We start from the raw sequence: 26,488 nt of genomic DNA, 5'->3' as shown, positions 1-26,488 counted from the left end.
AAAAATCATTGCTCACTCAGTTTGCTGATGTGTTTGACATCGGGCTCAGTGGAAGACAGCTGGATTCTCATCTAAATTCAGACTGAGGGGAAGACATCTTAATAATGGAAGTACCCTCGATTGACTAGATAGCCAGGAAGTGGGGGTGGGGGGAGTGTCGGTGACCTTGACAGAAAATGGTGAAGGCTCTCTTTGACTGTAAACTTGGTGACTGGAGTTTCTGATGCTATCTGGCTCTGGACCACAGGAGACAATGCCAGGTTACTGCCTTTCAGGTTGTCTGTCGCCCACACTTGCTGTGCGGTACCCGAGCTGTGCAGGTCTTTCACTGTGGACAGGTGACATTGTGCGGTACTCAAATGCTCTGTTTCTCAGAGTCACTCCAACCTCGTTAGAAAAACAGTCTTGGGGGTTGTCGCATTCACGGTGGCCAACACAGACTCCAAAATTCCTAATGGAACCTCAAAAAGGTCATTGGAAAAAAAAACCAAAAAACAACTATCACCCGATTCCTTAGAAGTGATGAGTGCAGTTAGCTTGTTTGTGAGAGGCGTGTTGTGAGAGAGGGTTGGCTGGGCAGGCCTGGGGGTGGCTCAGTGCCTGCCTAGCACCCAGGAGGCTCCAGCTAGTGGCTGAGAAGAAAAGAAAGTGTGAATGAATAGCTGTAGCTGGCCCATTATTCATTCAAGTCAGGTGACACAGGTGGCTCCAGGCTCTGTAGCTTCTTCTCCAGAACAGCATGCTGCCATCTGCGGGAGGGCTTCCCGAGCCACAGCAGGGGAACGGGCCAGTCTCAGGGGTTGAGACTTGATACAAGGAGTGTGTTTTACTACCTGAGTAGTGTCAAGGATGTTTTAAGAGTGCCCATCACCAGCTGTGAAGAGCACCATGCCACTAAGGAGGCTAGATGCCTGGTGCTTGAGGCTAGGTGCCAGCATTTTGGAGCTTAGTGCCAGTGCTTGAGGCTAGGTTCCAGTCCTTGAGCTAGGTGCTAGCACTTGAAGCTTCGTGCCAGTGCTCGAGGCTGCGTGCCAGTGCTTGACGTGTGTATGCATGTAGTTTCACCCTTGTGTTTATTTGCCCCATCATTGTAGCAGCAGGAAGATAGGGTCTTACAGTTGTGAAACTCCTGTGGGCCTGCCAATCCTGCAAAGGGTTTTGGAATGCCCTAGAGCTCACATAATCAGTTAGGAGTTGCTGATACAACCCTGCATTCCTGTCTTGTGCAAAATGTCAATGCCTGCCAGCATTTTAGCTGGAAGGACTCGGCGTATGGGGGGGGTGCTTCACCACCCAAACTTGAACTTTTGCTGCCCTGACACCTAATATCCTTGCTGTAGTCTGTATAGCATCCCTGTCGTCCTGGTGATGGAAGCAGCTCAGTGGAGCAAGTTGGGGCTACATGTTGTAACCTGTGTGCTGATGGCTACTTGAAAACTGACATTTTGAACTCTGGTCTCTTTCTGTGCACTGAAATTCAGCATCAGGCACTGACATGGAATAATGTCTACTCTGGGGCTGCTCCTTCTGTTGACTTTGGCTCTGGCTCTTCTCCAGTTGAGCTTTGCTGCCTCGAAGTGATGGTGAAGGAGCCATGAGTGTGTGGGAGGGAGGGTCATGGGTGTGCAGCGGGCCTGGCTTAGCAAGCTCACGTCTCATGCTAGAATGCTTCATCTGGTGATCAGACTGAACCAGAGACATGAGGAGAAGCGCACACTCTGGATGACACCTGCAAACCCTCAGCCTAATGAGCCCCTTCCTCCTCTCTCCTTTCTTTCCAGCAATGGAAGAATTAATAGTTGAACTTCGTCTCTTTCTGGAGCTGCTGGACCATGAGTACCTCACATCAACTGTCAGAGAGAAAAAGGCCGTGCTCACCAACATCCTGCTGCGAATACAGTCATCATCCAAAGGTGAGTCTTGCAGGCCGCTGGTGTCCTTGGTCCAGTCCTAGGCTTCTGAACCCTTGTTAATTCCTCCGTGTTTCTAAAGTGTATTCATTTGTTCTCTTCCTGTATATCCTCTGACACTATCCACTTCATGAAGTCTTCCTGCAGCACCTCTCCCTCCCCTTCCTCTCTGTCTGGCCTGGTCTCAGGCAGCCCCTTCAGGGGTAAGTGGAGAACCATGATGCCCCCTTGCAGGATTACTGTAAAGGATCAGAGAGAATAAATGTTTGAGCCTTTCTCTAGAGGGCTCAGGAAAGGCTGCTGCTGCTGTTCTCCTCACCCGCATCTGTGGTTTTGGTTAATCCCTACAGGCTTTGAAGTGAAAGACCATGCTCAGAAGGCAGAGGCCAACAGCCTGCCAGCACCTCCCCAGATGCCTCTGCCTGAGATCCCTCAGCCATGGCTGGTGAGTTGACATCTTACCCACCGTCCACACTGCCCCCTGAGGCCTGGGCTGCTCATGTACCCGTCAGACCCGTGATGGAAGCCAGAAGGTGAAAGGCTTTTCTGTGCCTGAGGTGCTCTTGGGAGTGTGTTCCCAGGGTCCTGTAGCTGCTGATTTGACAAGGAGCTCATGTTTCTATGTAGAACCCTGGAAACACAGGTTCTTAGAGATCTGTTAAGACAGATGAAGGGGAATCAGAAGACGCAGCAGGCAGAATCAGGTCTGGAGAGCCCGAGGACTCCACCTTCTTTCTGTGTGACCTCTGACACTCATTGCTGTGTCCCACGGTGAAATCTTGCCTTTTCCCCCAAGAAAGAAAAATGTGCACATTTCAGAAATGTACAATCAGTTGAGTTTATGTATTTCAAATGGGTTTAGACTCTCTTTTTTGCTATATTTTTTTTTCCAAACTGGGGATGTCCTCATATGCCATTGCCATCTTCCTTCAGCTCCTTCTGTATCTTTATATTCTGCAGCTTGCTTAATCAGGGGAATTTGACTTTCAAGCAAATGATGGCAAAGTGATCACTTGTTTGCTTCTTTCTACATTTGCTGTGTCAGGTGTGGGATTATCATATGTTTTGTGGGGTGTGTAGAGGTTGAGACAGAGTTTATTTGTGTTTTTCTGACTGTCCTGGAACCCTGTAGACCAGGCTGGCCTCAAACTCACAGAGATTTGCCCGCCCCTGCCACCTGAGTGCTGGAATTAAAGGTGTGCACCACCACTGCCCGGCTAGGTCAAGTATTTTTTTTCTGGCTGGGTCTGAACCAGAAGATGCAGGATCATGTCCTGTCTGTCTCCATGGCCGAGTTTGTTCCTCATGCTATGACCCTTGCCCATGGTGCCCCTTGCACAGCACTGTGCCTTTCTCTGGCTTTACTTTCTTCTGTTTATACAGACATCTGAAAAGCTCAACTTATGATTGGATAGAGTGAGATGTTAACAGCAATAACGAATACTACTAATAAACAGTAATTATAACCATGTACTCTAGTAAAAGGGATTTAAACCTTAGTGATTATTTACAGAACTTTGCACACAATGCTTTTGATTGGCTATAGACAGCTAAGGCGGAAGAATGTGGTAACCAAAGACGAGGTGATAGATGTTATTTCATGTAATCTCTCTTGGTGAGGCTTCTTAAAACTCTCAAAGCACTTTAGAGCAGTGGTTCTCAACCTGTGGGTTGTTCAACCCCCAAAGGGACGACCTTTCACAGGGGTTTCACATTGCCTAAGACCAATGGAAAACACAGACATTTTGCATTATGATTCGTAACAGTATCAAAATTGCAGTTATGAAGTAGCAATGAAAATAATTTTATGGTTGGGGGTCACTCCAACGTGAGGAAGTACCTTAAAGGGTCACAGCATGAGGAAGGTTGAGAGCCACTGCTCTATGGCATGTGAGGGCTGTGGCTACCAATTTTTTGGAGAAGGTTTTTGAGGATATGTGACTTATTCAGGTTACTTGATAAGCAGGAAAAGCAGAAATTGTTTTCCCGGCCTGGGCCACAGGTGGGAGGAGCCTGCCAGCCTGTTCCCCGAATAGCACGTTCATGTGCCATGGGGAAGGTGTGGAGGTCAGAGGGCAACTTGCAGGATTCAGTTTCCTCCTTCCAGGATGTGGAAGCTAACTCAGGTCATCAGGCTTGAGGGCATTGTCTTCACCTACAGAGCCGTCTTGTTGGGCCGTAAACTTATTTTAATTATTGCTTTCTTTTTCTTTCCTATTGTAGAAACTTTCCATTACTACTACTACTACTACTACTACTTCTTTTTCTTCTTCTTCTTCTTCTTCTTCTTCTTCTTCTTCTTCTTCTTCTTCTTCTTCCTATTATTATTATTATTATTATTATTATATTATTTATTATTTTTAGCTGCATGAACTCATATTCCAAAAGTATCTCATTCAACAACATTAGTATTTTATACTGGTAATTTGTTTCTCCAAATTGCAAGCTGGATGGAAATCCGTGGTCCACTGTTTTCTGGCTTAAATGTTCTGCTTTAGATTTGTCTTGAGCCTGTGGCACTCTGTGGCAGGCCCACGTGCCGTGCCTTCTATTCTGTCGTCACACGTTGTGTCTTGGGGAGCATTTTAGGATTGCGGGGGAGGAGTGTGCATCTAGACACAGGCAGGAGGATGGTGAAGGCTTCAGGGGCTGCACGGCTCCTCCTGGGCAGTGTCCAGCTCTGATGTGGCCTGCATGTCCTGTGGGCCTCCTGGAGGGACAGAGTCCTTTGGGTGCCAGTTTCAGAAGAAGTGTTCTCAGTAATGGGTCAGCACTTTGAGCCATGGCATTTCTGTGGACTTCCCACCAATCCAGTTCTCTCAGTGACAGTTTGGTGCATACTTTAGAGAGAAGTCTGCCGACCATGAGCGTTTAGCATTGTGTGGCCATCAGTCTGGTCATTTTGCAGAAAGAACTGGATGATGTCTGTGTCGACCATGACAGTTCAACGTTTGACTAAGATACTCTAGGACATTTTTATGAGGGTTTTTGAAAGATAGTGGGAGATAGGTCCCTGTCTGTAGCCCAGGATGACTTGGGATTCACTGTCTATAACAGGCTGGACTGGAATTTGTAATCCTCCTGCCTCTGCTTCCCAATGCTGGGCTCACAGACACACTCCAACATGCCTTTCTTAGGGTGCTTAGTCAAAACTGAGTTTGTCTGTCAGTAAACTCAGTTCAGTTTGCCTTTGGGATAGCTTTTGGCCAGGCTCACTAATCTTGACAGACTGACTTTGTGGAGAGTTTGCCTCTGGTGAGGTAAGGATGCAATGGGAAGGAGACCGTATGGGGTAGAGGAGACCGTTTGTGCCAGATGAAGGCACAAACCCAAGAGTGAGCCAGATGCACCCAGAATCGTGTGGTACGTGTAAGTGGCTAGGTGCTGGGATTTGGGTGGGTAATGCCCAGAGGCAGCCACAGTGCTTGGCAGGCTGATGGGCAGGAGCTGTGAGTTTATCAGGAGAAACATGGTGTCTGTCCTCGTTTGCTTTCTGTTGTAGTGGGGAAAGGGTTTCTCTGGCTTATGTGTCCTGATCATTGAGTGTGGGGGGGGGACATAAACCCCAGCATAGCGTGTGAGTTATATCATTAGAATCATTTCCCATGTTTTCAAACTGCTGTAGTGTCCTGGTTTTTGCTTTTTTTGTGGCGTGTAGTGTTGAATACTGCCTTCTGCCTGTTGTGGCGTGTAACGTTGGATACACCTTCTGCCCGTTGTGGCGTGTAACAACGTTGGATACCGCCTTCTGCCTGTTGCTATCAGTACCTGTTGCTGTGATAAAATAACCATGTTGTTTTGAGGGAATAATCTGGAAGACTGGAATTTTCAGCTGGAAAGCCATTGGATGCTCAGAGCTGATTGGGCCTTTCTTGTGGGTGTATGGCAGGGGGTGAGAGTTAGGTGGGCAGTGGAGGCTCTGGCTGTTTCAGAAAGAAGCAGGGGCCAATCGAGTGATAATTTGATGAAGAATCTATGTATGGTTGTAATGCTCATAAAGAAGCAGCAGCCAGGTAACTCCAACTTCCCCAGTGATGGACTGGAACCTGGGATTAAAGTTGAACGAAAACCCATTCTTCTCCATGTTGTTCTCTAGTAGGATATTTTACCACAACAGCAGAAACGAAGTTCATTACTACTTAAGACTATTTAAATAAGAATTCTGACCCTTTGGGACATCCTAATATGCCAGCTTTCTGCAGTTACTATCTCTTGCCGTTTTTCAAGTAAATTAAAATTAAAGCATTTGAAGATGGCATATAGCTTATGTTTTCTTCTTTCCTTCCCCTCTCCCTCCCTCCTTCTCTCCCAGCTTCCCTCTCTCCCTCCTTTCTTCTCTTACTCCCTTCCTCCCTCCCTTCCTCCCTTCCTTTTCAGACAGGCTCTCACTGTGTATCCCTGGCTATCCTAGAACTCACAATGTAGACTAGGCTGGCCTCAAACTCACATAAATCTGAAGCTGGGAGGTGGTGGCGCACGCCTTTAATCCCAGTACTCAGGAGGCAGAGGCAGGCGGATCTCTGTGAGTTCGAGGCCAGCCTGGTCTACAAGAGCGAGTTCCAGGACAGGCTCCAAAGCTACAGAGAAACACTATCTTGAGAAACAAACAAACAAACAAACAAAAAACCTCTCAGAAACCTGCCTGTCTCTGCATCTCCAGTGCTGGGATCAAAAGTATGTGCCACCACACCCAGCTTCTTCCTTTCCTTTATTTATTACTTGCTTCCTAATGCCAGCCAAGGGTCAGCTTTGTAACATAGATGCTGCTCTCAGAAGCCAAGGGAATGTCCGTTTGTTCTCAAATTGCCTCCAAGTAAACATGCCTGCAGCCCACGGTGGGCGGGCTGTGTGAACTGCAGACTTCTGCCGACTGGATATGCTTTAGCAGCCAGTGCAAGTGCTCCTGGGAGTTCTTGGGTGTGCTCCTGAGCTTGCCATGTGAGGGTGGGGACTTCTCAAGCCCGGTGAGCACACATGTAATGTGCAGCAAAGTTGGAATGCATTCCAATGCCTCACATCAGGGAGACTACAGTAAACCAAAGCAGGCATAAGTGTAATAGAGCCAGCTCCGTGACGAGCTGGGCTTTCTGGACAGCTCTTGGATTCATTTCTCACGGAGGTGTGCAGCTCTTGAACTAGCTGTACTTGGTTTGCTGCGAGTGCTGAGAGGTTTGGGTGGGCAGGCGCTTCTCTGGAAATGGATTCCCCACGTGTGCTGCTGCTGGCTGCTGCCTGCCAGTTCTGTGATGATCTGTTTCTGCTTCTGCTCCTCACAGCACCGCTGGGTCAGCAGGGTTCTGTGATCTGGATGAGAATGTCCCCCATAGGCTTGTGTTTTAGGGTTTCTGTTGCTGTGTAGAGACACCATGACCATAACAACTCTTGTAAAGGGAAACATTTAATTGGGGCTTATGTACAGTTCAGAGGTTCAGTCCATTATTGTCGTGGCAGCCTGAGTGTGATGGTTCTGTCCCTCCCTCTCCAACCCTTCTCTGCTCAACATCAGGTTGGTGAATGCTGGGGGGCTCACATCTACCAGTAATTCTAGCGCCAGGGTTCCATGCTCTCTTCTGCCCTCTGCAGGCACTGACATTCGTGACACACAAAGGTACATGTATGTTCACACACACATAATTGAAAATGAAATAATTTGGACTCCTAACAGTGGAAATAAGTACTATCTATGACTCTTTCATTGGCTTTCGGGACCCTACTCCTCATACTAGGTCACCTTGCCCAGTTTTAATACTTGGGGAGGTGCTTAGTCTTACTGCAACTCAGTATGCCATGTTTTGTTGATATCCATGGGAGACCTGCCCTTTCCTAAACAGAGCGGAGGGGAACAGAGTGGTACTGGGGGGGAAGGCACTGGGAGGACAGGAGGGAGGGGAAACTGTAGCCAGGATATAAAATAAACAAATAAAAATTTTATTTTAAAAAAAGACAGAAAAAACATAGCCAAAACATGCTAAGTTTTATATTTAAAATGTAAGCTATGCAGACACATGTAAGAAAGGCAACTTTGTGCTAGCACTTTAGGTGAGCAGCCACCTGCCTTTGTGTTTCTTAATGAGAAACACTCAAGAAACCTAGAGAGAGGTCAGAGCCACCCTATTCTTCCACTCATCAGTGCTGATGGGGTTTGTCAACTCAGTGACTCCTGGCCACACTGTGTTGTGTGGAAGTGCGTCTGAGCATCGTTCCTTCTGAAAAGATACTTTATTATTAATGTTTGTGTGTGAACATGGTATATGTGCCACAGAGGGCAAGTCCTCTTCTTCCTCTGGGGGTTCCGGCATCATACTTGGCTTTTGAGGCTTGCACTGTGTACTGGTTAGGGTTTTTGTTGTTGTTTTGTTTTGTTATTTATTTATTTATTTATTTATTTATTTATTTTGGTTAACTTGACATAAGTTGTGGTCATCTGGGAAAGGGAACCTCAATTGAGAAATGCCTCCATAAGATCAGATTGTAGGCAAGCTTGTAAGCCTTTTTCTTGATTGATGTTGAAGATTTCCAACCCTCTGCAGATGGTGCCACCCCTGGGCAGGTGGCCCTGGGAAGTATAAGAAAGCAAACTGAGCAAGCCATGAGGAACAAGCCAGTAATTAGCCTTCTTCCATGGCCTCTGCATCAGTTCCTGTCTCCAGGTTCCTGCCCTGTTCTCTCTTCATGGTGAACTGTAGGCTGTCAAATGAAGTAGGCTCTGTTCTTCCTAAGCTGCTTTTGGCGATGGGGTTTATCATGCAACAGGAAGCAAACCAAGACACCTTCCAAATGTGTGTACCTGCTGGGCCATCTTACTGGCCAGAATTCTTCAGAAACGTTTGTTGAACTTTTTAAGTTCGTTTTTTTCTCACTGGCCTATAGAATCTCCCTGTTGCGTTTCTAGAGGTGGGACCATGAGGTCTAAAGTGTGTCTCTGACGGCTGTGACCTCAATGGCTTGACTGCATCTGTTCACAAACTCCACCCAGTACACTCAAGCCTTTCTCACCTCCTTCCTACTCACACTCCTTGGAGGGAGGTCTGACACCAACATCAGTTTGTCTCAGCTCTTTGAGACAGTCCGGGGTGTGAGCAGTTGGTTTCACCACACTCAGAGGAAGGTGGAGTCCCTGCCTTCTCATGCACAAAGCAGCTGCAGGATTCCAGGCTGAATGTCTAGCTTCACCCAATGCCAAACACAGCATCTCAGGACTCTTCTTAGATCAGTCCCCTAGGGAGGACAGGAAGATTTTGGGTGAGCCAGCATGGGCCCTGGGACAGCTCTGAAGTAATCCCCTCCAGTGAGTGATAGCTGCCTACAAAGGTGGTTCTTTAGCTTGTAGGTAGATGGCAGGATGGTGACCACCCAGGGAGCAAGGTAGAGGTAGGAGGGGATTGGAGGTGTTTCTGCAGGGAACAGGCCTAAGTGGCTGGGTAATAGTATTCTGCTAGCCGAACTGGGAATCAGTCCTCTCCCCAGCTGCGGGAGGAGGTGTAGGGTGGGCGTGCAGCAGCCATTAGTCACTCACAAAGGATTTTTTGGACTAAGAGTTAGTGGAAAGTGATGGAGTCACATTCTGGAGGGTTTGCCTAAGAATAAAAACAAAGCCCATGATGTCAGTGGAGTGGTGTCCGAGCTGGAGGGAGCTTGCCACTTCCTGATTATTCACAGAACATAGATAGTGTGAATCAGCTATGCACAGAGGAGGGGGGAATGTTAGAAAAGGTCTTTAACAGATGCCAGGGTGTCTGAAAACCCAACTAGGGCAGGAGCAAGTCTGATTGTGAGCAGCATGCTTTAGATTCTGGGCCTTGCTCTCTGCGTCTGCAGAGTGTGAGGCTACTCAGTAGCATTCCTGCAGGGCTCCCGTCCAGACTGATCGCTGGGACCTGGGAACAGCCAGGCTGGAGTGCATTGCCAGGCAGGGAGCATGGGCCCTGGTCCACCAGACCTCTTTCCGTTTATCTTCTTGGTAGAAGGACCAACAAGAGCAAGAGTCAGCAGGGTCCCATGGATGTGCAGAGAAGGGGCTGGCATGAATTAGTGGTTGGGAAAGTTGAGGAAGAGAGGATCTGGGGGTGCATCTTACAGGCTGGTAGGATCTGGTTTGGGCTAAGGCTAAGGAACTCCTAGCTTTTCGATGGTCTAAAGTTGTGGTGCGGATAGTGGAACAACCAGAGCTTGTAGGGAATTCTGATGGGATGGTTTAAGTAAAGAACAGACACTGCCTCCAGAGTGGCAGACGGGAAGTGTTTCAGGACCCACACTGCTTTCGCCTCATTGACCAACCTGAGAGGAGCACTCGGAATGGGCACACAGTTCCTCTGTGTTTGGTGCTGTCTGTGGGGGCACTCAGCCATGGAGTGTCTGGCAGGCATTATGAGGGTGAGGAGGAATACACAGACCCTGTCTCAGCTGGAGAGGGCAAGTTTGAGTAAGCCCAGATGGATTTGGGGGCAGGCTTCTGATGGTTTGACTGTGTGCCAGTAGTAGGTGAAATGTGCCCACCTGAAGGTGGGACTCCCTTCAGGTACTGGTAGAAGCTGAGTGTTCTGTGACCAGCCAGGGTGAGGCTGGGGGATGGACGTGAGGAGGAAAAATGGTGCAGGTCCTGGTGACCTTGAACTTCTCTGTAGAGGAGATACTGGATTGCCTTCAGCAGCCATTCTAATCCAGCATGGTTTTCCTTTCACCCTCAGCCTCCTGACAGCGGGCCTCCGCCGTTACCAACGTCCTCTCTGCCAGAGGGTTACTATGAGGAAGCCGTGCCGTTGAGTCCTGGAAAAGCTCCAGAGTACATCACCTCAAGTGAGTGGCACCCGCCCGCCAGGGTGGTCCCTTCATTCACAGGAGTGGTGGTGAGCCAAGGCAGTGGGTGTGGAGGAGACAGGGTTAAACATCACCACAGAAATGTGGGTGCGATAGATCTGGGACCTAAGGAAGGTAATGAATATAGCTTGTGGTTAGTCAGGCTCAGAGGTGCCTTGTGCCGCAGAGCCAGGTGTGGGCAGACGAGGTTCCCTGAGGTTGGGAGAGAAGCGGTTCTGTGGCACATTCATGTGTGCCCCACCCTGGCCTCTTTTGGTCTTCACAAAGCACAGCCCTGCAGGCTGAGGTTTCTCCCAGGCTGCCTGTTCGGTACAGGCTCTTCTTTTGTGATGGATAGAGCAGGTTTTACTGGACAATTTTTGTTGAAGTCATGGTCCTCAGGCTCCTGATGCCAACCTCAGTAATCTTCCTTTTAAACCCAGACGCACACTGGCACCTTCCCTAACACCCCTGGAATCCAGGTGTCATTACTAATGCTGGCCTCTCCTCTGAGTGTCAGGTACTATTGCCCTCTCAGCAGGATGCTGGGTGGAGCATCTCAGTGTGTGCTCAGGGAACAGATGGATTATGTAGGAAAGAGAGCGGTTGCTGGTTGGGGTCATGAGGTCTCCAGAGCATTAATAGGCCATGCATGTTTTCTCTCCTCTTCTGTCTTCCTGTGAAATCATGTGACCTTACCTGAAGTGTCTGCGGCATAGAAACTTGGCACTTTTCTCTTCCTTTCTTCCTTGGTGATAAGTTTCAGTAAAACAGCATCTACCGGGATGTTGGAAGGTGATGGTGTTGGGGGCTCAGGAAGGGAAGCAGCAAGCACAAGAGCAGCCTGGGTGCTGCCTGAGGACAAGTGCCTTTCCAGGTGCCCATCCGGCCCCAGACCGTTGCCCCGCACTGTGTGTACCATGACCACTGGGTACTCCTGGAAAGCAGAGGATTGCTCTGGTCTGCAGGGTGGTCACTTTAGACTCCGGCACCTGGAAGTTTACAGGCTGTAGTTTCTCCTTTATGTAAAAAAAGTGCTTGGTGCAGGGTGTGGTGACCTACACCTTTAATCTGCAGGAGGCAGAAGCAAGTGGATCTCTGTGAGTTCAAGGCCAGCCTGTTCTTCAGTGAGTTCCAGGACAGCCAGGGAGGTTATAGAGAAACCCTGTCTCAAAAACAAAACAAAACAAAACAAAACAACAGCAACCAACCAACCAATTCATCAATAAATAAATAGAAAATAATTTTTTTGGCAGAATGTACTCAAGTGATTCTGAGCATCCACTATGATGACACTAGGTTTATTGGCAAACATGGAAGTGAAGTTTTTCCTGTCTTGGACTTCTTTCTTCTATAAGGGCCTTTCCCAGCCTTCCCCACCTCCCTGCCTTCCACACCTTGGATGCTACAGACAAAGTGTTCTTTTGCCTGGAGGCCTGTGGAGTTTTGCCCTGAGAGTTTGTAGCCTGTGCTACAGGGAAGCCCTTCCTAGGTTGCTGTGACAAAGCACTTGTGCTGCCAGTACCAGAAGAAAGTGCAGCAGCAGAGCTTGCAAACCCGAAGCCGCAGTGACCAGAGTCATCCTGTGTCCCTTTGAGCAAGTGTCTCACCTCAGTGTTACCAGTGACTTGTGGTGTGGCCTCAGCAGGGAGGCACAGGGGCTGTGCTTTTGCTGTAAAGTAGGGACTGGGAGGCAGGTGGCTGAGCCTGTGTCTGCTGCGATTCCATTAGAGAAGGAGTGTTATGAAGGCCTCACAGAGGTTCTTGAAGGAGTGATCCCACACATGTCACAGCAGGGGAACAGTCCTGGGGAAGTCTACTGGGCCAGTCTGGTGGGCTGGTCATCAGGGAGAGGAAGCCCTGCTTGCCTCCTCCTGTGCTGTCCCAGGTTGATCAAGTGAGCTCAGCGGGTTGTCAGTCAGAGCTGACTTACCTACCCCCTTGTTCTCCACATGCTTGCTGAACTCTGGTGCTCTAGGAATTGAGGTGAGCCCTGAGAACCCCATGCTCTCCAACACTTGTGAGAATGATTCTTCTTGACTAGAAGCCTGGCTGTGTCTGCTGCTGACAGCCCATAATCTTGATCGGCCCATGCAACATTGTGTGACCTCTTGTGCCTCCACCTCCCCTTGACTCTGCTTCAAGCTGTGACAACCTATGTTCCTATGCTCAGCTCTGAAGCTCCTTTCGTTGTTAAATACTTACTTATTGAAAAGAGTATAAAGAGGTCAATGGAGGGCACTTACCCTTCAATCTGATGACCTGAGTTTAATCCCCAGGACCCACATGGCGGAAAGAGAGAATGAACTCCCCAAGTCTGACCTCCACATGTGTTTCATGGCCAATGGGTCTCCACAATAAATAAGCAAAGTAGTTGCCTAAAACTTTTTAAGTGTCCATGTTCACCCAACACTCCGTCCTAAAGCAAACTCTCTTTGTGAGGCTCCTTGGGTAGATTGCTGCATGGACTAACAGTCCTGCCCACTGCCACCTGCCCTGCCCCGTGCTGCTCAAGGGCTTCCACACCTCTGCCAACACCAGTAGCCACATGCTTTGGAAACTGTGCTGTTTCCCAGTGTGCATTTGCTTCTAGCATTTTTCTCAGACTTCTGGCTGACTGCCAGGAGCTTCTCCAGGGGCTGAGTGACAATCTTGCTCTCCCAGTGTCTGGTACACTTGACTTTTAGTTCCCTGTCTCTGACAGCATGGGCCTCTCTAGACGGTGTTCTCTCCCCCATCACAATGGGGACAGAGACCGTGTTCTGTCTCTGTCCTGCCGTACAGTGTCCACACAGTCCTAGGCTTTGGGGCCATTGAACTGTATGTAAAACTGGGGGGGGGGGTCAAGGCTTAATTCCTTAATTTTAATAAAATGAAGATTGATATGTTCCTTTACATGGCCACCATGTAAAGAGGGGGTGTTGGGCAGATGCAGACATTGGGAGCTGGAGTGTAGGAGGGGAGAGATGAGAGAGAAAGGCTGCTGGTCTGAGGGTAGCAGGGGGAGCCTGGCCTGTCTATGACTCTGTGCCTGGTGTGTACAAACTGAAAGCCTCATTTCTGCATCCTCTGCACTTCTCAGACCATGTGGTCTCACAACGTCTTTATAGTCTCATCCCTACACTCAGGCCTGCTACCACTCCCCGGGTGATGTGTATGTGTGTCACCTCTACTGTAACCTACCTCAGGCCTGAGTGTGCCACTGTCCCTCTGAAGGATCTGCATGTGCGGTTGAACCTCTGACTGTGCGCCGAGCTGTCACATGTGACAAGATGGTCTCATTTCCCCAGGCTCACAGCCTGACCTGGATTGCTGACCTGTGTGCACCGTGAGGAGTCTGTTAGGCTGTGTGTGGTGTCACAAGGGCCTATGTGGTTATGTTGGTGTTATGCCGGGTGTTACGATGGCCTATTCAGGCTGCTGCCACAGATCACCCTCAGTCCCTGGAGGCTGGGATGCTGAAATTCTTAGTTTATCTTACAGGTGATATATCTCAGAGGTGTTGCCTTCTGGCTGTGTCCTCAGTCCGGTCTTGACAGTGCTTTCTTTCTCTCTTCTTCCTTCCCTCTTTCCCTTGCCCTCCCCCTCACCACTCCCATGGGATTAGGACTCTACATATATGGTCGTAGCCACATTGGTAATAGATTTCATCTTAAGTATAACCCCAAAGCCCCACTTCTATATGCAGTCATGTTAGCCTGCAGACCTCAGCACACAAATACCAGAGAATCACCCTTGAGCCCATGACATAGGCTCTGATATCAAGGAGTGTTCGCTAGGAGAAGCTTTGAGCTTAGTACTAGTTCATGGGCACACGTTATGTCAGCAGAGAGGGAAGAGATGAGGGCAGCTTGTGGCCTATGCAGAGAGCCCAAGGGGAGAGAGAGCAGGGGGTGTGTGGAGAAACTGTAACCTGAGCTGATGTGTCCTTGTGCCAAGAAAGATGGGACAAATCCCACCCCAGCTCCAAGGTGACCAAGTAGGAAGTGGTGGCCTCTGGTGGATCCTGAGTGGTCTGGGTCTGTGGGCGGAAGTGTCAGCAGGCAGACTTGGGGCATATTTAATAAAGACCAGATAAAGAGTAGAGACCCTATATGGGCAAGGTTCCCAAGTCGCCACCCGAGGCAGAGTGTAGCTAATGCTGCCATCAGAGTGACATCATCCTGTCTATGTGAAAGAGTCTAGTAATTACATTTGGGGCATTTTCTTGAGTTTCCACTGTCTGAGTCTTGGAGTTTTCATTCTCAGGGCAAAAGCCCATCTCACTGGAGTTCACAGGGGTTGGAAATGTGGCCACGTGAGGTGAGTTGTGAGGTCTGCCTCTCACCTCTGCTCTTTTCTCCTGCATAGATTATGACTCTGATGCTATGAGCAGTTCCTATGAGTCATACGATGAAGAGGAGGAGGATGGAAAAGGGAAGAAAACCCGGCACCAGTGGCCTTCGGAGGAGGCCTCGATGGACCTGGTCAAAGACGCCAAGATCTGTGCCTTCCTGCTGCGCAAGAAACGCTTTGGCCAGTGGACCAAGCTGCTCTGCGTCATCAAGGACACCAAGCTGCTGGTGAGGAGCCCAGCGGGGCTGTACCGTGGACAGTGCATCCTCAAGTACAGGATAGAGCTGGTACATGCAGATGCTACCACAGGGGAGGCAAGCACCGGAACCTTTTTGAGAGCCAGGGGCAGGGCCCAGCCCAGCCAGGCTGGCACCTCTGCAGGGAGGGCTCATGGTTGCCCCACACCCAAGTCCTTCCCATCCTGCTGGGCCTGTGGCTTGTGTCAGTGGAAATGAGCAGTGTTGAGACTTGCCAGAAGCTGCAAGATAGACTTTCTCATTTGTAGTGAGTCAGTAAATTCCTCCCAGCCAGGTCACAGCAGAGGCCTGGAGCCTGTGGAGGCGCCTAGGGGAAGGCAGAGGGAAAGGACATTCTTTTGGAGCGCCTGCTTTCCAAAAGAAGTTTTTTCTTTTGTTTTGTTTTTGAGGCAAACAGGAAGGTGGAGTAAGTCCAGAAGCAGGGTGTGGAAGGCACAGAACTCTGGCCACACGTGCTGTCCCCTGGGGATCTCCAAGAAGGAGTAGCCTTGGAGACTGCGTTCCTACACCATCCCCCCTTCCTTTAGAAACCATGACTGGTCACTAGGTCAGGGGCTTTACTGTACGGGTTTTCGCCTTTTGTCTTCAAATTAATCTCAGGAAACAATTGCTCAAAAGTGAGTCATTAAAGCAGAAAATCTGAGTTTCTGTTTCCGCACATTAAGTAGAGCAGATAACACTGTAAGAGAGACCATGGTCCCAGTGAATTATGGGTGTCTTACTTGCGTAGGCTCTGAGGACAGCGTATGTGCTTCATGTTTTTGCTCAGCTTTTTAAAACAAAGTGCATATTTTTTCCACATGTGTGGCCTGAATTTCTTCCAAACATAGGATATGCCAAAAATGATGCCATCAGGGATTTTAAAGCATGAAAATATTAACACAGCCCTTATTTATAATCTGATGCAATAGCTGCAAGATGGTGACATGCTATATAAAACATTTTAAAATGAATTCAGCTCTCATGTGAAAGAGAAGTTGCATTCCCGATGTAGGCGGCCTCGGGACTGATGCAGGGTCAGCATTGTGGGGCCCAGGTTCCTGGTCCCTGTCCCACACCCATTTGTTGTCTTCCTCCTCCCCTGCTTTTTTCTACAATTTGACCTCCTCTGAGATCCTCTCTCTGCCCCATGATGGTAATAACTTCCACAGCTTAATTGTTGAGGAACTAAATAGAAAATGAGGGAGGACACCATGCAAGATAAAATGCAAGATGAAACTTGGCTTTTTATTTGATTTTGGTTTTGTTTTGACAGAGTCTTGCGATGTAGTTCAGGTCAATCTCAAACTCCCTATGTAGCCCAAGCTAGTCTTGAACTCTCAGTCCTCCCTCCTTCATCTCCTGAACGATGAAGATAGATTATAGGCAAGCACTCCACACTTGACTTAAAGTAGTAGTTGTTGTTGTTGTTGGTGGTGGTGGTGTGTGTGTGTTTTATTTTCTTTCAGAAATAAACCATGACTCTACTATTCAGGTGGGAGAAAACATGCTTTTTCTTCCTTGAGCATCCTGCCTGGCCTCCTGTGGCCATCCTGTCCCAAGAACCTCTGCTACCAACTTTATCGACTCCATCTCTAGGCCTTTATTTCCATGCCCAGACAATTTTGCACCCATCCAGGTAGTTGCCCAAGACTGAAGCACCCATTCCACAGCTGATGGATAGCCTTGGGAGAGCTGCCTCCATTGAGGGACTCTGAGGGCAAGTCACGCTTCTTCCCTAGGACCTGCCTGTATCTAGTGCTGAGAGAGTCAAGGTCAGCCTCTCAGGGCACACCCAGTATGGTCTTCCATCTCCAGGGCCTGTGGGCTCCCCATGCATTTCACTTGAACCAAGTCTTTCCTGTTCACCCTTCCTCAGGCTCTTAGTGGCAGCCCCAGAAGAGTCCTGTCTGGGGGCAGCCTGGGCTTGCCTCTTCCAGCATCTCCAGACAGTTCTGGAGTTACAGGTGGTTGTGAGCCAACTGATGTGTGAGTTCTTTAGTGCTGAGCCATGGCTCCAGCTCTAAGCAACTTCATCATTGTCGTAGCTGCCCACAGTAGGTCTCTGCAGTTGTAACAGATCTAATAGTCTTTTTATATATCTCGTATTCACATAAAAATAAGTGTGATTTTATGAAGATGTTTCAATATGTAGAACACGGGTCTTCTCAGTAATGGCCTCGATGCTTCATAGACCTCAGCTGAGTGAACACACACCTGTGTGTGCCAGATGTAGGAGTAGTAGGCAGCGGCTTGTCTATGTCACACCCGTCAGCTGGCTGCTGCATCATCCTTCTGTCCCATTGCCTCCCGAACCCTGGCCAGCACTGCCGGTTTGGTGGTGCTGACTTTCATCATTGTTTCTGGTAGCGTGTCCTCATGGCATTAATTGGTCTGTTGTGTTTCATGCAGTGCTATAAAAGTTCCAAGGACCAGCAGCCCCAGATGGAGCTGCCGCTGCAAGGCTGCAGCATCACCTACATCCCGAGAGACAGCAAGAAGAAGAAGCATGAGCTGAAAATCACCCAGCAAGGCACTGACCCACTGGTTCTCGCTGTCCAGAGCAAGGAGCAGGCTGAGCAGTGGCTGAAGGTAGGCCAGCTGCCATGGCACCGAGCCCCCTTTCCTTCCAGACCTCTTCCTGGGCTCTTGTTCATTTGATAGGTAATTAGTCAAAAACTCAGATAGATTCACCTGGGAGGTTTTTTTTTTAAGTTACATTTTAATTTTGTACACACACACAAACACACAGAGGGATGGGTGTGCACACATACACACATGCATACACACATGGCATGGCATACATATGGAGAGCAGAGGACAACTTGTGAAAGCTGGTTCTCTGTTTCCCCCATATGGGTCTCCGGGATTGAACCTAAGTTGTCCGGCTTCGTAGCAAATGCCTTTACCCAACAAGTCATCTTTTTGTTTGAAGTTTTGGTTGTGAGTCTCTGCCTTTAACAACAAAGCTATTCCTTGTTTTGGTTTTTTTGTTTGTTTGTTTTTGGTAGTGAACTCATTGGTAGAATCTCACTCTCCTGACTCCCAGCTGCACGAGGCTATCCATCCCAGGAGGGTGTCCATCTGTCCTGCTGCTGTTGTTTTTAGTATTGCTTTGATTCATCTGCCATTCCCAGAAACGATATATAAATGAAGGACCTTCTTACTTTGTACTCTCTTACTCCTCTTTGGCTTCTCTCTGTAACCTTCTTTCCCTTCAATCTGGCTTCTCTCTGTCCCTCATTCTCCTTTGGTCTGACTTATTTCTTGGTCCTGTCCAGTATACTTTCCTTGTTTCTGATCTGTCTGGTCCCTCTGCTGCTGTGTTATAACTTTGGTCCTAGAACCTGTCTTATTCTGCTCAGGCTGCCCTGCTGAAATGCCCCAGGTGGGTCGGCCTGCGACAGCAGCAGTTTATTCCTGGGCTTTGAAGGCTCGAAAGTGTAAGTCAAGGTGGCTGCGGCTCTGGCCTCTGATGAGACCTTCTCGCTGTCCTCATGTGGTGAAGAGAGACCTGCAGCCTCTTTTGTGCTATACTGATGGCACTAACCCAGCCCGTGAGGGCTCTGCCCCACAGCTTCATGGCAGTTGAAATGCCGTGCCTCCTGCCAGGGCTATGTTGGAGCTTAGTGCGTTGTCCATAGTTCTAAGCCCTGGGATTTCTACCTGTTTCCTTTTCAATTTGGAAATGTCTCTCTTACAGTTTTAAATTTCTCTTAAAACGCTGGTCTGGTTTTTACTTCTGAAGGAGATGGACATGGTGGCTCTGGCCTTGCAGGAACTTGGAACGTGTTCTCTTGTCTATTGTGTCTGTTCTGTGCCCATGCTGGTCACGGTATTTGAGAAGAGAATACCATGAAATAATACTTACAGCAGCAATATTGGGAATTGCTCATATGCCCATAAACCACCCCTTTAAAGCAAATACAATTCCGTGATCCCTTTGAGTTTCCATGCTCCATGGCCCTGGGCAGTGGTTCTGTAACTGCAACTGCTCCTCGAGCCGTGAGGAAGAAGCTGTGCATGTCTGTCTTCCCAAGGTTTCAGTTCACCATGGCATGTGGTGAGGACAGGGCTGGAAGGAGGTGACATGTGCTTGGACATCTATGACCATGGCTCCTGTGACATGCAATTTAAAGACCCCTTTCCTCGCTGCTGTGGCAAACTCTGACAAACGCGACTTAAGGAAGGAAGGGCTTGCCTTGGCTCACAGCTGACATTGTTGTCCATCTTGGTGATGAAGCAGAGATGGATGCTGGTGCTCGGTTCACTTTTCCCTTTTTATTTGGCCAGGCCTCCAGCCCGTGGGATGGAACCACCCACATTTAGAGTGAGTCTTCTCTCTAAATGTGATATTTGGGGAAACATCCCCAAATACATGTCCACAGTTGTGTCTCAGGTGATTCTAAAACCTGGCCATTGACAATGAAGATGAACATACACCATATCTGGGGAACCACGAACCTTGATTCCCCATGGTTCCTAGGAGCACACAGACTCCAGACCCATGAAGATGCTTGGTTGGCTGCCCAGAGAATCAGACAAAGGTGGCCTGTTTCACTCTGTCAGCAGTGGCTGTGGCTTTCCTGAAATTTGTGACACCCAGGCGGTTGGGGAGGGTTTTTTTTCTATGTTCCCCTCCTATAAGCCTCAGGCTCAGGAATCTCTCCTGGTGGTTTGTGTAGCCCCCGAGACTGAGAGCTTCACCATGCTGCTGGAGCTTCAGAGCCCTCTGGGTTTACAGAAGTTTTTCCATCTCAATGACTCGTGCTGCCTCTGTGTGTGTGTGTGTGTGTGTGTGTGTGTGTGTGTGTGTGTGTGAGCTATGCATGCGACATATGCATATGAAAGCCAGAGGACAAGCTCAGATGACATTCCTCAGGTACCATACATGTTGGTTTTCTGAGACAGGGTCTCCCACTTGAGTGGGCTAGAACTCACAGCGAAGGTTAGACTGGCTGATCAGCGAGCCTCGGGGAACCGTCTCACTGTCCGTCCGTCCCCCAGTGTTGCCGTGGCAAGCACACAAGGCTGCACCCAGCTTCTTTATGTGGGTCCTCAGACTTATTGTCCCAGACACTCATGGTCTCCGAATCTCCTGCCACTATTAGTGATTTGATTTGACAATGGAGAGGTTGGGTCTCAGGCCACATGCTGTCCTGTTCTGCAGGGATCCATCCAGGCGCCAACGTCGGGTTTTCTGGTTTGACCGAGTGACCAGCATCTCGCCCTTGTCTTTTTTTCCTTTTCCCGTGGTCTTAGCCTGCCTATTCACTGCGGGAGAAAGGGCAGTTGTGGAGTGAGAAGCTTCTGGTGACTGTTTCTTGCTCTGAGTTCCTTTCCCGGCCGCCATGGCTGGTGCTCACTGTTCGCTATGGAAAGCTTGGTAGGACCACTCTGAACCGTGGATGGTCCTTGCTCACCCTCGACCCTGCAGCCTTAGACACTCAGCACGCTGAGCTCCCTTCTGACAGCTGCATATGAAGTCACTCTGAGTCCTTGAGCAGCTGGCAAACAGACAAGCAGAACAGCGGAACAGCGTGCTTCCAAGATGCTGATGGAGCGGGATAAGCTTGACTCCTCCTTCCCGGCGCGTGAGCTGCTTCCAAGCTGAGGCACTTAACTAATTATAGCGTGACAGCGCCGCTCGTGAACGGCAGCTAATTGCAGGAATTTTAATTTTAGTGTATCTCTTACATGCGAAGTAAATAATACAAGGCAGATAATCGTTTTCGGAAAAGTTTGAATTGATTACTCTGCAACATTTGTGCTATTATTTCTGCAGTACCAGAGCCTAAGAAGTCCTCGAAGTGGAAGTCAAAATGACTGTGGAGCACTCAGCTCTAATGGGGTGTCTGGATCACCCCCTCAAATTCAAGGAACACTGTGGAAGAGGGAGTGGGAAGTGGAAGATCTAGAGGGGAGTGGAGGGGCTCACAAGGCCCTGCTTCTCCGTGAGGATTTCTAGGTGAGGTCTGCCAGTGGGGAGGCTGTGATGGCCTGCTGATTTTCTGAGGCTCTCTAAGCAGTTGATGGCTACCTGGGGCAGAAGGGATGCTTTCTCCAGTGGTACCACTGATGATACCACGGATACCATGCCAGTACCTGTGTAAGGTACTGCGCTTCTTTCTGTGGCTAACCCTGATTATGTTCATTAGGACACAAGAAAAAAAAAAAGATATGGAAGGAGAGGGGCTAGTTAGGAAAAGAAGGGACGATGGGTAGGGGAAGAGAGGGCAACAGTGACTATGGTAAAAAAAAAATTTATTACATATAAATAGCAATATATGCCAATAAAACAATGAAAGTCAAGTAACAAAGGGGTTTCAGTTATAGGATTTTAATTGTCCCAGCCTAGCAGATCCTAAGATAGTCCAGTTCCTTCCATATCCAACATCAGATCAGCTCCTTATCAGAACCATTATTATTATTGCTATTGTTGTTATTATTATTATTGTGTGTGTGTGTGTGTGTGTGTGTGTGTGTACGTGCTTGCACGTGCTGTGGTGTGCATGCTGAAGGTCAGAGGACTACAGTAACTTCTCGTCCACTGTGGGATCCTGGGATTGAACCTGGCTGTCAGCTTTGTGCTCTAGGTACCTTTACCTATCCGCTGAGCCACAGGTGATGGAGGTTTTAAAAACAAGATTCTGAATAACTCAGATTTGTTGGGAGCCTAAAGATCTTTACTTTTTTTTTTCCTTTGTATCTTTCAAAGGCCCCAAATGCTGCCCTGTGCTGGCAAGATTGAGACATCCCTCCCCTGCTTAACTCTCTCTTCTCAGGGAACTTCTGTTTTGTGTCTAGAACCGTGAGCTCCTGGTTCTCCTGCCTGAGAAGGGAACAAAGGAAAACAGACTGGCGTATACGCCCGGCCTCTTCATTCATTCTCAGATATAAGTCTCCATCTTGTGTCATTTCCCTTTGCTCCAAAGAAGTTGGTGCTTTGTTTTAATGTGGAAAGGGCTGGAAGGATGACTCAGTGGTTAAAACACATACTGCTCTTGCAAAAGACCTAAGTTCAGTTTGAAGCACCTATACCAGGTGACTCACAGCTGCCTGTAACTACGGCTCCAGGGGGATAGGATACATCTGGCCTCCACGGCCATCTGCACTCATGCGCATATAAGCACACATAGGCGCACACAAAGGAATTTTTTTAATTAAGTCAACAATGTTTGAAAGCCCATTTCCTACAGTGCGGGCCTTCTGAAAATGGATTTTCAGGTGGTGTGAAAGTCACCATCTTGTTCTTCTTCCCGAGAAATCAACCCTGTCCACAGCCATTGTTCCCATATTTGATGTCACTGCCTCTGGCGCCTCTAAAGTTGCTTTGTTCTTGGACTTCCAGCAGGTGACCCTGTGGTATTGTGCAGAGGGTCAGCCTTCCTGGTCTTTGTCATTTGTCCAAAGGATGCTGTCTCTCATTAGCTTTGAAGCAGCTGGGTCATTGTCCTATCCACGGATGTCTGCCTTGTCTCCCCTCCTTTGGCAGCTCCATTATATGCATTCTCTCATTGGGTACTCCCACAGACTTGGGGTTCCCTGTGCTGCAGCAGCCCCTCACCCCTGTGGCCCTCCGGCTGTGCGCTCCTCATGGTCTGTCCACACTGTTTTGGAAGCTTCTGGCCCACTGTGCCCTCATGCATGCTTCAACATGGATCCTAGCTTCCATTCCAGTACTTTCCCATCTTTCTCTATATATCATGTCTGTCTGAAGTCCCATCTGTCTGTGTGCCACCCTCCACTTCATGGGCTGCTTCAGCATTTCTGTCGTAGCTATTTTAGTGTCTGATCATTCCAGCACTGGGGCCATCTCTGGGATTGCTTCTGAAGAGGAGTCTGTATAGGCTTGTGAGTGAGTGGAAGGACAGCACAGAGACTGCCCTCTGCCATTTCCCCAGAGTCATATGGAGTCCTGTGAGTCTGTTGGGCACAGTAGAGTTATGGCCATGTTGCTTTGCTTCATGTCACTCATGCCTTCAGAATGAGTGCTGGGTGTTCACAGGGGTATGGAGGGGGACTAGAGAACTGGCAAGGGGACTGAGGTCTCTCGTGTGCTGTGGACAAATGGCCAGTTTTCTGGAGCAGTCTGTGGGTCTCTTCAGGTCTAGCCTGCCAGACCCGAAGCCTGTCTGCTTCAAGCTCAGCCTCAGCTTGTGACTTTGGAAGCTGGAATCGTCCTGGTGAATGCTCGCTGTGCATCTGGAGTTCTTGGCAAAGCAGGCACTTGCACTGAATGAAGTTGCTTTGCTAGCATGTGCCTCTTCCCTGCCTGCCTTTTGGACCCTCCTTACCCTCTCAGGGAAGATGGGAAGGGTGAGAACTGGCTCTGCAGGCCCTGGGCAGTTGAGTTTGGGGGCTACCCTGCCGTCTCCTCCCCCTACCTACTGCCAGCCAGGAGGGCAGCTACGGGGAGCCTCTTTTCTCCAGGACCCCTTCATCTTTAGGGTTTTCCTCACTGTGCCTTCTTGGTATCCCTATGCTCAGATGGCTTTGAAAAGTGCTATGACTGTGTTTTTGGTTTTGGGTGTTTTGGTTTCTCTAGCTTGTTCTGTGTTGTCAGGGTGAGGGTGGTGGTTTTATGTGCTGTTCTGTGTGGTAAAGTTGAAATACCGTGTGCCCTCTTCATTGTCTCAGTTCTTTCAGTTATGTAATAAATAAACTTTTTGGTCAGTTCATTTTTTTTTACAATAAGACTTATTTTCCACTTTATTTGTTTATTATTTTATTTTTTAAATTCTTTTGTTTGTTTTTTAAGACTATGTCTTGGCAAGTAACCCTGACTGGCCCAGTACTACCTTCACTGACCCAAGACATTGTAAAGGCACCAGGAGGACACCTTAGGGTCCCAGGCTCCCACCTGGGCATTGAGTCCATGCCTCACATGTCCTAGGGACATTCTCCCACTGAGTAGCCCCACTGTCACCGTGAGTCTCTATGGAAACGCTTTTCCACTCTCTACCAGGAATTGTTTTATAACCAAAGACAAGTATCTCATCACCCAAGACTACTATTATCAAAGTTTGTTCTTAGTTTATGGTCCAAGTGGAGACATTTAGAAATAGATTTAATATAACAATCGGAAAGTCCTTGCTTTTACAAAGTCCGATAAACACAAGGCATTTGACCAGCACAGGATATTGTTCACCCTTCTGCAGAAAGCATCACCAGAGCCATGTGTCCTATCTGCCTGTTACATCCATCATCCACAATGCTTGCCAGAAACCTGAGTGTGTGTGTGTGTGTGTGTGTGCCTATCCGATACATAAATGTACATGCATGTAGAGAAGCTGCAGACAGGAGCCTCTGTGCAGAGGTCAAACACAAGACAAGAGCCAGCATTCCCAGAAGCAGCATGATCAGGTTTCCATAAAAATGTGCAGAGGTTGTGTTTCTGGGGTGGAGGGCTTGAGTTAAAAGCAAACAAAATTACCACAGAGTATTTTGTTGTGTGGAGGAGTTGTGATTTTCCAATTCGTATCCCATTCTCTTAAGTACACGGTGAACTTCTCATACTGCCTTTTGCATAGACACATGCTACGAAGTCTCTAAATACCCTGAGTGGCAGAGCATCCTTTATCATTTTGGAGGGGACCCCACAGGTGCCTTTTGAAGATGTTGAGGACAGTGAATGAAGCAGCTGGATTTCTCTCACTGGTGGGGACCCTGTGAGAACAAGAGCCACTGTGCTCACCTTCTCTCGGGTGCTTTCTCTGTGGTTGGATAGGTTGGTTTGGAGCTAGGGGAAGACAGAGTCTCACAGTGCCAAGGTGCCTTCAAGAGTTCAAGTTCAAGGCTAGCCTGGCCTGCATAGTGAGCTCCAGGACAGCTAGGATTACGGGGGAGTGTTTCAGTCCGTTTTCTGCTACTGTGACAACATGTCTGAGTGAAACACTTTGAAGGAGTGATAGGTTTTTTGTTTTGTTTTTTTGACCCAGTGTTTCTGTCCCTTGTTAGTTGGCTCCATTGCATTCAGGCTTATGGCAGGGTCAACAGTCATGGCAGGAGCCAATGGTGGAGGAAGCTGCTTACTTTGGGACAGTTAGGTGAGTAGTGGGTGGAGGTGAGGGGCACACTATCCCCTTCAAGTAGTGACCTAACAATTTTCTCCTACTGGCCTCCATCACATATGGCCTCTGGAGACATTTACGACAGCCTATAGCAGGTGGCTGGAGCAGGATGCCCAGAGGAGAGAGGAGGCTGCCTTCTGGGGGATGAGTGGTACGGAGTCAAGAGAATGCACATCTCTTTCAGGGGACAGCACACACGGAGTCACATGGGCCCGCAAGCACGCAGAGAGTTCCACATACACAGGGTCACACAGACAGGCAAACACAGAGTTACATTGGAACACTTGCACAGACAGGAAGACACGTGTGTGTGTGTGTGTGTGTGTGTGTGTGTGTGTGTGTGTGTGTGTGTGTGTACAGACAGGCAGACGCATATGCAAACACAGCACTTTCCTCCACTAGAACTGGTAAGAGTAGGTGAAACGTGCTACCACATGCTTCTCCTGTGGGCAGAGAAAAACAAAGAGAAAGGAAGACAATGGAGCTTTGCCAGACCATGCCTTTGCAGCCTCTGGAGTGCAGGCTTTGGTGAGAATGAAGAACTCATCAATTTCAGGGTTGTTTTATAATTGCGGCCAATTTCCTTAGTTAAAGCTACAATTACAAGCTGAGGTTACTGGAGTGACTGCCACCTCTGCAGCCTTGCTGTCATTGCAGCTCACTGTCACCCTGCAGCCTCACTGTCACCTTGCTGTCACCGCAGCCTCGCTGTCACCCTGCTGTCCCCGCAGCCTCACTGTCACCGCAGCTTTGCTGTCACCGCAGCCTCACTGTCACTGCAGCCTCGCTGTCCCTGCAGCCTCACTGTCACCGCAGCCTCGCTGTCCCTGCAGCCTCACTGTCACCGCAGCCTCGCTGTCCCTGCAGCTTCACTGTCACCGCAGCCTCGCTGTCACCTTGCTGTCACTGCACTTCCCTCATCTCAGTTCCTTCACGGTGCTCACCCACGTTCCCTGTACCGGTTTTTCTTTTTCTCCTGTGTGTCCTCCTTCCCACAAGAACTCACACACTGTGTTTTGGGCGTTGTCTGCAGGACTTGGTCTGTAGTGTCCTTATTTCTGATCAAAGCAACTAGGGCAGGAAGGACTTATTTTAGCTTCCAGGTTCATCATTGCGGGGAAGTCGAGGCAACCTGAAG

The 26,488-nt window shown here is 48.8% G+C and overlaps 1 protein-coding gene across 3 annotated transcripts in view; it reads left to right on the top strand.

Annotated features, from left to right (window-relative positions):
- The window catches only part of Afap1 (actin filament associated protein 1), a 112,024-nt gene that overhangs the window by 39,212 nt on the left and 46,324 nt on the right, over positions 1-26,488 (top strand). For all 3 annotated transcript variants that reach the window (XM_048414934.3, XM_085691977.2, XM_087909092.1), the window contains exons 2-6: positions 1,782-1,913; positions 2,261-2,355; positions 10,598-10,706; positions 15,057-15,268; positions 17,690-17,869. In XM_048414934.3, coding sequence (XP_048270891.1) covers positions 1,784-1,913; positions 2,261-2,355; positions 10,598-10,706; positions 15,057-15,268; positions 17,690-17,869 — 726 coding nt within the window. In that variant the 5' untranslated portion in view covers positions 1,782-1,783. The remainder of the gene's footprint in view (positions 1-1,781; positions 1,914-2,260; positions 2,356-10,597; positions 10,707-15,056; positions 15,269-17,689; positions 17,870-26,488) is intronic.

This window comes from Myodes glareolus, chromosome 8 (genome assembly GCF_982192425.1).
Source record: "Myodes glareolus chromosome 8, mMyoGla1.1, whole genome shotgun sequence".
NCBI classification, from domain to species: Eukaryota; Metazoa; Chordata; class Mammalia; order Rodentia; family Cricetidae; genus Myodes; species Myodes glareolus.
Note: the sequence above shows the minus strand (reverse complement) of the source record. Positions and strands in the feature narration are given on the sequence as shown.